Here is an 11,518-nt window from a genome sequence, read left to right on the forward strand (position 1 = left end):
TATCGGTTTAACATGTGAATTGATTAATCGCATAATCGGTCAAATAGATCCGTATCTGATTTATTTGTTTTGTACAAGTCTTCCGCTGTGCAAGGGGATTCAAACCCCAGCAATTGGTATCAGAGCCAATTTTTAGCTCTGATTATGTGGATTAATTTCATGTTATGTGAATTGTTTGAACGCATGTTCAATGTTTATACGTTTTGTACGAGTAGACATAGTTTGAATTAGCCCATGTTTTAATCAAATCGGCATGTGTTTTTCTTCAAATTTGTTTTCCAAATTTTGTAATGCCGTAGACTGATTTATTGGGAATTCAATTCATAATCATTGATACAATTGTTACTTGGATTCCATAATTGGAATTGGAATCACGTCGATCACAAGTATTCCATGCGCTATGGTTCCAATTCATACATATATGTGTTCTTGGAATCACCGTGAACGTGGCAGCACCGATCAGTTGGCTGCGCAGAAGAAGCGGGCAGATCAGCGGCGGAGGTGCAGCGGCGCTGGCGGCTGGAGTGACAGTGGTTTGACGGCGTTGAAGCAGCAACGCTGATGACGATGATCACGACACAGCGGCAGCGACGACGGAGCAGGGCTGGCAGTTGCGATGACGACGTCGCGACAGCGACGACGACGCAGCAGCAGCAGCAGCAGCAGCGCTGTCCGGCATGCTGTGTCAGCAGATTCCCGATTGGCGCGAGACAGCAGGTTTCCGGCGGCAACAGCTTTTCGAGTGGGAGCCCTTCTTGGACAGTTTCCCGAGCTCGGAGGAAGCTATTGTCGCAGCCGCTGCGAAGGCGACGTCGCAGCAGCGACGACGCAGCAATAGCAGTAGCGCCGGAGATGATGCAGCGGCAACGTCCGCGGTTCAGTGGGAGTCAACTTTCCAAACTTGAATAGGGTTTCCAAATCCTTGGATTCAATTTTGGAAATAAGTCAAGATTAATTGGAAATTAGATTTGAATATATCTTGTGGATTTTATATATTATATATGATTTGATTTTGTATTAAATCATGGATTAATTATAGATTTTATCCTTATTTTATAGATTTGTAGGGATTTAATTCCTAGACGAAAATTCTAGTTAAATTTGGATAATGACAATCTAATATTTATCTATATCCTATGGATTAATGTGGATTTATCCCTACACATTCCTAGTTGGATTTATATAATGAGAATATTATTTTATGCTTATCCTATGAGTTTATGTGAATTTATTCATAGATAAATTCTAGATGGATTTGGATAGTGATAGTATAATATTTTATTCTTATCATATAGATTTATATGGATTTGTTCCTAAATAAATCTTAGATAAATTTGAATAAATATAATATAATATTATCTTATTCTATGGATTTACTCCAAGATAAATCCTAGATGAATTAGGATAAACATTTATATTAATTTATTTTATCCTATGAATTTGAATAGATTTAATTTTATTAAGACAAATCCTAGATGGATTAAAATAAGTATTAATCCAAGTTATCCTTATCTTTTGGATTTATATCCTAGATAGATTAGGATGTTAATGATATATAAGAAAATCCTTATTTAATTGGATTTAGATAAATTTATTTATCTAAGAAATCCTAAGTAATGTTTGATATATCCATGATGTCTATTCTAAATAGAATTGAGATTGATATAAATCTTGGTTGATAGGATTTTATTTTTATCTAATGGATTATGATGGAATTGTTTCTATCTAGTAATATCCTAGTACGATTTAAATAATGATAATCCTATATCAACGTTATCTTGAATTGTAGGATATGATTTTATCGAAATAAAATCTAGAATCATCCTAAATGGATTTAGATGGTTAACTCTATCTTCATAAATCCTAAATAAATTTGGATAATTATTATCCAATATAAAATTTAATTATTTAATTGATTCTCCCTCTTGACTAGATTAAATAATTGTCGTTAATTATCCTGTGTGTTTAAATGCCATGCATTAAATGGATTTATCGGTTTATTTGGTGTTTATCTATTTTAAGTGGATTATCTGCTTTATCTGCTTATGTGATAATTATGCAAACACCATACAAAATATCTAAGTGATGATTACAATAAGTGCGTTGTATATGGTCTCCATCGGTTGAACTGCCAAATTTTGTGAAGCTGATTTTCTAATATTATCGCCACCTACAGAGTAGGGACAATAATCCTACGAAAACAGTAAGTTCATAAGGGCGGACTTCTCACTAATAAATAGAATGAACTAGAAAGTAGTTCCCAATATTATTGCCACCTGCAGAGTGGGGACAATAATCCTAAGGAACTGCGAGTTTCAGGGTTCAATCAGAATTTATGAGATAGCTTGGTTTTGTTATCAGCACATGAACATTGTTATGGGAGTGTGTTGTAGAAATAAAATTCTGTAATGCTAAATCTGATGGTCGTGCTTAGGCAACATTAGACGTATTAACCTCCAGAGGAGGATACAATTTATTAATTTTGCTGTTGTAAGATACATAATTGTTTTGTGGTTATTTGTGATTATGTATTGAGCATGAGTATGTGATAATAAGTTTATTTGCCAAATCTTCATTATGTCATTTAATATTTGTCTACGATCCTTAAAGAAAGTAAACTCGAATGCCTAAATTATGTAGACCGGAAACGAAAGTGGATAAGATTCTCATCGCTGAAAACTTGGAGTTTATACTCAATGATTCATGTCCTCCATTTCCTCGACATAATTCCACGAAGAATGTTCGAGAATGCATTATGCATGTACTTGACAAGCTCTTTGAGGAATAAGGTCAAGCTATTTTCCTTTAAGTAGCTCGACAAGTCTTGGTTAATGACGATGAAAGATGGATATCAATAGAATCTGTCAAGATGATTCGATTGGAATATCCTAGAGTGAAAGAATGTTTTGAGGATCTTTTGATGAATCAAATAGTTTCTGACACAAGTCATCGCCTAAAGTAATAAGAAATGACTACAAGAAGGTTTAACTAAAAAGTTGAAAATCTTCAGAATTATAAACGTTATATTACAGTTAGAGGAAAGTAACATGATAGATGACAAATTCATAAAGGCTGCATTTTTCTTAAGTCCTAGTTCATTTGAACAAAAGACTAGATATGGAAATAGGAGAGCCTGAATTGTCACCAAAGTTTGTTTAAAGCGAGAAAAGATGCTTTGTGAGTTGGATTGACCTATTTTATAGAAGGACAATGACTTACATGACAATGCAACTTCTAAGTAAAAGATCTTGATCAAGTTAGGTTTTTGTTGCAGTGGGAGCTATTAATGCTCAACTATTGTTTTATGGTTGATGCTTAAGGCATCATAGTATTAAAATAATATAAGTGCGACAAGGTTGAGTATTCAACAACACATCAACTTCTTTATCATTGAATGATAAAGTATTTATGGCTCTTAGCCTTAAGGCCAAGAAAATACTTAGAAATTGTTCGAACTGATCTAGACTATCAAGATTTTAACATTTCGTTAAATAGCTTGAGAGTTGAGAAAGTCTATTTGATGCACTATGAGTTAGAATCATTTGATTTTTCAAGAGATCCAGAATAGTTATAGAAGTGCAACATAGAAAGACTAGCAAGTCTCAATAGTTTATGCCATAAGGAGACGAGCAAAGTGTTGTTATCAGTAGTGGGAGTCTAATCTCCATTAACGAATCCAAGCATTCATCTAATGAATGGGATAGTTATGTAAGAAGGAATCGAAGTCTTTCTAAGACAAGTTTGATTAAGAGATGAGTTGTACTCATTAAAATCTTATCATTGATGGGATAAACATTAAAGAAACTACCAACATCAGTACCTTCTACAAAACACGAGTTGTGGACTAGAGCGTCTCTAGTCTAGCACATCTCAAGGTGTAATGTTGTTCCAACACGTGTTGGAAAAGTGTCCAAGAAATTGGAGTTGTGTACTGAGGCATGTTTTAAGGTTTGTCCCAAATGATGTAAGGTTATAAGTTCTGTAATCTTCAAAGTTATAATTCTTGTATGAAGATCAAGAGATGAACTACAAGCCTAACAGCGTGATAACTCTCAAAATAAAGAGAGAGATATCGGATTTTCCACATTACCAAGAAGTCATACCATTAGAAACTTTTGCACTAATAAAATCAACTTCAGAGAACCATATCGTAGTGGGAGCGTTCCACTGGAACACGACAAGTTCATGGGTCTATGAGTGTCGTAAGACCCAGTCTTAGATTAACTTGAACATAATCCCTTTAACAACAATGTAATATTGGTTAATTTGGATAATCATCCTTGAAAAGGTGATAGATTCCATATTAAAATCTAAGATAAACAATATGTTTTACAAGACTTGCAATACTACCTACAGGCTGTGTCAGTCAGTGGGAGCAAGTATCTTTGCAAGTGTAAATATGGATCTCAAATGGCTAGACAATGACAATGGGTTATGCCCAAAGAGAATTATCTTTTCGCTATCGTTGTGCCAGAATTTATTCGATCATATTGTCTATTAGAACTTATATAAATTAGAATATATGTATTATGATTGTCAAGACAGCCTTCTATAAATAGAAGTCTTGAGGAAATCATCTACTAGAACATTCTAATGGATATGTAATTAAGGGCAAGAAACGCATGATTGGAAGCTTATAGACCTTCGTGGTCTTAGGCAAGCATCTAAATCAGAGTATATGTGTTTTATCAAAATTGTCAAATATTTGGAATTTGACTTGTGTCCTTAACAGTGCTGTAAGCACAAGCAAGTTGAAGGTGCATTACATATGGTATTACTGGTACTCTACAATGAAGAAATCTACAAAAGTTGCAAACAACCTAGATTGTCATCTGGCGTAGGAAACTGGTTGTCTACCCAGTTTAAGATAAATGATTTAAGAGAAACTAATTATATTCTTAGCATCTAAGTCCTTTTAAGATCGCTAGAAAGAATATTGAGATTCTCTTAGGAATCCTATATCTACACATTGCTTGGAACATTTAAGCATTAGAAATTCCATGATAAGGTTTATACCTTTCAATATGGAATAGTCTTGTCTCTAGTCAAGTGTCGTTTGACGCTTAGTGAGATTAAGAATAATGAGACTAGTGTTGGAGATAGATGTCTCATGTATGCTATAATGTGTACTAAGTTTGATATTAGTTGTGCTTTTGCATAACAAGTATATATCATATTAACCATGACAAATGATTTTGATTGAGGTAATGAATATACCCCAGTGCTTGAGAAAGACTAGTAACTATATTCTAGTTACCGGTCATTCATGTATTGTCCTTGGGGTTACACTGTCTTAGTTTTATGACTAATCAGTGATTGAGTAAGTCATCCTCTGAATATGTGTTTAATTTAGGAATATCTTCCTAATAGCTTTAATCGTAAGTTTGAGTATGCCTATGAGTATTATTTTAAATTACTCTAGTGAAGGCTAACTCGAGTGACACACGATTTTATTAAGCTAAGCAATCACATATGGGGATGAAATTAATTAAAGATCAAGTACGCAGCAAAGACATTATGGTGAAAAAGATATAATCAGAGAACAACCAAGCAGATTTTTCTTTCACCTTGTGATATGAATAGTAGTTCGATATATCTAGTATCAATACCTGCTTTGTGTATAAGTGGGAGAGTTTTTGGCAGTGGGTATACTCGAAAGCATGTTTTGAGTATAAATGGGAGATTGTTAGGTTTGGTATACTGAAAAGCATGTTTCGAGCAAGTTTCACGCGAATAGAATCTTGCTTGTATACGTAAAACTCTACAATCCACTTTTAACCCGATTCAGTATTATTCGAGCAGTCTCGCACGAATAGAACCACTATTATTATTACATTGTGTTTGCTTGTAAATTTATAAGATGTTTTATAAACATTTAAATGCATAAGAAGTAAACAAATTCTAAGTCTTTTGCTTAGTAGAACGGTTGTGGGCGTCGTCCACTTTAAGGTAACACGGTCAGATCTATGCAATGCTTTGCAAAAGAAAAAGAAGAATTTCACAACCTAGATAGGCTTTGGCTACCTATCGTGAAAGGTTGCAATGTCAGTCCACATATTTCTAAGCCTTACTGAAATAAGATGACATTGGTGTGGTATAGCACTGAACGGATCTAACATATGTTAGCATTGAGCATACGGTATTGATTATGCACTACTTTGACTTATCAAATGGTGCGGGTTTTTCGCAACCCAATAATCCTGATATATTGGGTAGTGGTGATTAATATCTAGCGGTGCTAGGATTGCTATTATGTTGAAACGTGCGCGAGGTGAGTCTCGTTTGATAATGTCCTCAAGAGGAGCTCGAACAAGGTTTTATTATTCATAAAACTGGCCAGTTGGAGTTTTATTACTCTATGAATAATAAATAAATGTTTTTTGCTAAGTCATCTCTTGGAATTAATAAGATGTTAATTAATTAAGTCCATAGCAGACATTAATTTCGGATTACTTGTAATTTCAGATTTGGATGGGGAGAGTTCAATATTACTTCTGTATTGGTTGCTCATAATATTCCAATATAAGCTTGTATTAAATTGTGGGTTCAATTTAATTAGTAAAAAGCTAATTGGGGGAGCCCATATCCAAAACCTTCCATAGATCCCTGTCTGGGTCCAAATAGGAACTTAATATAAATAGGAGAATAAAGGAGACATAATTCATTCATTATTATTCTCATAATTTTGATAGCAAAAATTTCGTCCCCTCTATACTAGAGGAGTTCGAATTTCACTCCTAATTAGAGAAGGATTTCTTCTGTCTTCTTTATTCGAGTCCTAATATTTTGATAAGATCAACCCACCCTGATATCGAGATACAGTTCGGGAACCAGAGAGAAGATCCGTGGTCTAGTATTGAAGATCATCACGTGGAGAAGGCGCGAGCAATCGACGATTCTTTGGAGAATCAAAATCGACAACTCTAAACCGTAGAATTCATGTTTTAGGATTTACTTTCATTGAGCATGAATTATTTGCGTTCTAGCATGCAACTATCTGTTTAACATGTGAATTGATTAATCGCATAATCGGTCAAATAGATCTGTATCTGATTTATTTGTTTTGTACAAGTCTTCCGCTGTGCAAGGGGATCCAAACCCCAGCAATATGAGCGGCCGGAATTGATCGAAATCCTTAAGCTTTTAATTGAGAAAAATTTGTAATCTACTCGATAAAATAATCGAAGCTTTAGGATGCATGCATCTTATTATTGCTTGATTCCTTGTGTTGATCCATGTGTTATTTTAAAACTCTAAAGGTGATATCTCGCAAGTGAATCGTGATCGCAAGGGAATGAATATAATTTCGGATTAAGCGTACGAGGTGGGCTCTCTTTTAAATAAGGACAATGTCCTAACTATTTTATCGATGAGAATGAAATGCAAAATGTTTATCATGTCGTAATTTGTTTTAACGTGCCTATCTGAAATGGCAAAATGCCATTTATTATTTAAATCGAATTCGGGTCCTTGTAGGGCTGTAAACCCTACTTGGATTAGTGTACACCTATGGTAGACTGTGTGTCGGCGTACGGGTTGGCCGGTCTAGTGACTTGGTTTGTGGCCACATTCCAAGTCATGTATGAGCAGATATGGTTAACGTCTATGGAAAAATGGCTGCGCAGCCGCGATTTTTGAACGATGGAAATATTTTTGGTGCCTCGGGCCTTTCAAACACTAAAACCCCGATGGTTACCTACAATGGCATGATAAATATAAATATTTTTGATAAATTGTTTTCGGCATGAGTCCACTGAGTATTTTATAGTACTCAACCCTGCATATGTTTTCTTTATGTGCAGGTTGAGCGGCGACGAGCTTGAAGTGGTGTTGAGTCGAACCTGAATTATTGTTGGATTTTATTTGAACTCCGAGGGTCGTCGTGTCTTCATACACGTCGTCACTCTCACTCTTGGATGCTTCTGCTGAGATAATACTAATTTTCACAACTATGTTTTGAACCCTTTTACTCTTGAATTATAAATTATGATAATTGTTGACTTTGGTTTTAGAACCTAAGCATTTACTCTGATTTTTCTCTCGACATTTGAATATTAATTATCTTTGTCAAACTCTTTATTGAAACCTTAGAAAATTCTCCCTTCTTAAAGTCCCATTGGTCGCGACCTCCCGCATTTATTAACCCTAGAAAGGACGGTCGTGACATTATTGGTCTCATACAATAGTACTTTGCATAGTTACTGAATGCCAGCACTTGTATGGAAGGCCGTTATTTCCCTACACAAAAACAAACTACTCCAAAATGGGGCAACCATTGTAGAAATTTTATTGTGCAAAGATGATCATATATAAAGATACAATGCAAGATTTATTATTAATAATTAATAATTGAACATTTAGCAAGACGTATACATAAATTCACAAATAACGCTTCCACGATCCCCCAAATTAGTTGACTCAAACCCTCAAAACCTATTCATTAAAAAGAAAGCATCTTACTAACTACATCATGTTTCATGGTTACAATATAGTTTGAAAGTATAACTCAACTCACATAAATACGATATTAGTATTCCATTAGTTGCGAATATATTTGCAGGTCCAACCGAGGTGTTGCGTGAGCAATTAGAGGCTTAGCCAATGCGCCATCGTCTCCTGATGACTCGGCCAAGTTAATGTTGTTTGTACCGATAGGTGGCCTCCAGCTAAAACCCTGAATAAGTTTGGCGAGAAGTATGGTGCTCATGGTAGAACCAAGAACAATTCCAGGGCATCCGCGCCTTCCAGTACTAAATGATAAGATTCGCAAGTCATGATCAGAAAGCACAACTTCAGATCCTCCGTCAACAATGTGCCGCTCAGGCTTGAATTTGAGAGGCTCATCCCAAATCCTAGGGTTCCGTCCCAAGCCACGTCGACTAAGGACCACATAGCTCTTCTTTGGGATCGAGTAGCCACCCACAATAGTATCTTTGCTCGAAATGTGAGGGACATTAAACGGTGCTAATGGATGTAACCTGAACGACTCTTTCAAACAAGCTTTGATATAATTTAGTTTAGGCATATCCGATTCCTGGACTAACCTATTCTTGCCTACAACACGGTCTAACTCTTCACATGCCTTAGCAAGAAGGTCTGGTTGATTGATCATCTCTGCCATAGCCCACTCAGCTGCATTAGATGGATTGTCAACTGCCTCAATCATTATTTCCTGCAAAACCGATATCACTACACAATCAAAACACTTATTATGAAATTTTGAGTCCACACAAGTTTTCACTCAAAGGCTCCAGTACAATTTAATTTAGCATCTAGAACACGAAATACTTACCACAATTAGAGCTTTTATCTCTCGAATTGACAAGAGGGGTTCGTTTTCTGAGTTCTTGAGGTTAATAAGAATATCAAGAATATCATCTCCTTCACTCTTCAGCCCTAGATTCCACATTTCCATTCTTTTATCGATCGCCGGATCTTGGTACTTTCTGACATTCTCAATGGCGTTCCTTACAATCCTTTTGTGTCCATCCAAATCGAGAACCTCCAACCACGGTACAAAATCAGCAACACCGAACGCATAGAGACAAGAAAGAATTGTGAACAATCCATCCACATGTTCTCTCTCTTCAATTCCCGGGCCCCCATCCTCCATTCCCGGCCCGAAAAACCTCTCACCAAACACCATTTTCCTAGTCACATTGCCACAATAATGTTGGGTTGCATCTCTCAAGTTCACCACCCCATTGATGCCTGGATTCTTCCACTGGTTGAAGACATATTTTACGAGATGGTCGGCCTCCTCACATCTCTTTGCGTGGAGCCGCCTGAACACACCCGAGGTGAGCACCTCTGATGCCATAACTCTCCTCATTTTCTTCCACTGATCACCGGATGGCGAAAGGGCCAACGTCAGGTACCCATCGCTGACAAGGCGGGCAGCAAGGGCGTTTGGCCTGGAGGCGAAGACGGCGTCGTGCTTCTTCAAGAACTCTCTAGAGAGTTCTGGAGAAGTGACGGAGATGACGTGGACGCCGCCGAGTTTGATGCAGGCGATCTCTGTGTTGAGTTGTTGCATGAGATTGTGTATCCATCGGGAAACAGGCTTGTTTGTCAGCATTTGCGGAAGGCTGCCAACTAAAGGGAAGGCCCTCGGACCTGGTGGAAGTGGCGGCGCCGCTGGCGATCTTTTCTTAATGGATATGAGTTTGAAGAAGATTAGTGAAAGTAAGCATGTTGCTAGGAACGTTGTGATGCCGAAATTAGATATTGTTTCCATTTCTCTGTTTGTTTGAATTGGTTTGGATGTGTTTAGCTTCTGATCTGTTCATGCGTTTTATAGTGGAAATTTGATAGATATCTACTTCAATAATCTACCATAAAAAACACGAGCACATTGCAACTTGCGTAAAATAATACTCCTATTATATAGTGTAGATCATAACGTTTGACCCTTTTCAATGTATTATACTATGACTTGCATAATGAATCCTGATCAGGTGTAAGTTAAGTGTGTAACCATTATTTAACTCACTATTGCGTCTTAATCAGTATTCTCTTTTAAAAAAAATAAGCTACTTGGATTAAATATGTATGCACCTTTATTACACGTTAAAAATATGCATGCCTTATAAATGTTTTATAAATTTGGGCTGTTTATTATATTTGTGATCAAAGTTGAACCATATCTTATTGCGAACTATCCTATTTAGATAACACAAATCTTCTTTTTAGTTCATGTTAGATAATTTGGATTTTAAAAATACAAATATCATATTTAGATCGTTAAACATCTTTTCTAAAACGAACAAAAAATAATCTTCGTATTATCGAAAAATGATCTCCGTGGTTTGATTCTATATTATGCAATAATTAGATTGAGTTTTGTATATCACAACCCTTATTATATACTAGTATATTTAATTTAAGATGACAGGGCAAATGATATGTTTTTATCTATTGTACTCCCTCTTATAACTATACCAGAAAAATTGTTCTTAACTAGAATTAGATACGTCATTGCAGAACAAATAAAAAATTACTATGTCAATAGATTTGAAAAAAATCTATCTTATTTTGTTTTTAATGTGAAGTATTGGATAATCATTAGTACTATTAATTCGAGTAGATAAGGGTATGTATATCATCTTTCATAAAGTCATTGACGTCTTGTGCCAAAAGTTAGTATCTAGTACTTCCTCCATCCCACTCCATCCCATTGAAGATAATCCACTTTTCTTTTTAGTTTGTCCCAACTAAGATGATCCATTACTTAAAATGGAAACACATTTATCTCTACTTTATTCCCTCTCTCTTACTTTACTCTCTCGTCTCAACAATCAAAATAAATTTGCATAAAATCCCGTGCCGCCCAAGAAATGAGTCATCTTCCTTGAGACGGAGGGAGTAGTATATCTTTACCGGTTGCTATTCAAGTGTTTATCTCTATTTTCAACAGCTCTTAGTATGCAAAATAAATTAAATTTTACATGGTTAATGCTATTCACGTTTAATTATTTTTAATTTATACTCCCTCCGTTCCATTAAATATGCAATATTT

The 11,518-nt window shown here is 35.7% G+C and overlaps 1 protein-coding gene across 1 annotated transcript; it reads right to left on the reverse strand.

The window, feature by feature from the left end:
• Positions 1–8,310: 8,310 nt before the first annotated feature.
• Positions 8,311–10,247, reverse strand: LOC125193376 (tyrosine N-monooxygenase-like). The gene is made up of 2 exons (XM_048091151.1): positions 9,293–10,247; positions 8,311–9,172 (listed from the first exon to the last, which is right to left on the reverse strand). The coding sequence occupies exons 1-2, from the start codon at positions 10,235–10,237 to the stop codon at positions 8,528–8,530; spliced, it is 1,590 nt and encodes a 529-aa protein (XP_047947108.1). The 5' UTR covers positions 10,238–10,247; the 3' UTR covers positions 8,311–8,527.
• Positions 10,248–11,518: the final 1,271 nt, after the last annotated feature.

The sequence above is a fragment of the Salvia hispanica genome, chromosome 6 (assembly GCF_023119035.1).
Source record: "Salvia hispanica cultivar TCC Black 2014 chromosome 6, UniMelb_Shisp_WGS_1.0, whole genome shotgun sequence".
NCBI lineage: Eukaryota > Viridiplantae > Streptophyta > Magnoliopsida > Lamiales > Lamiaceae > Salvia > Salvia hispanica.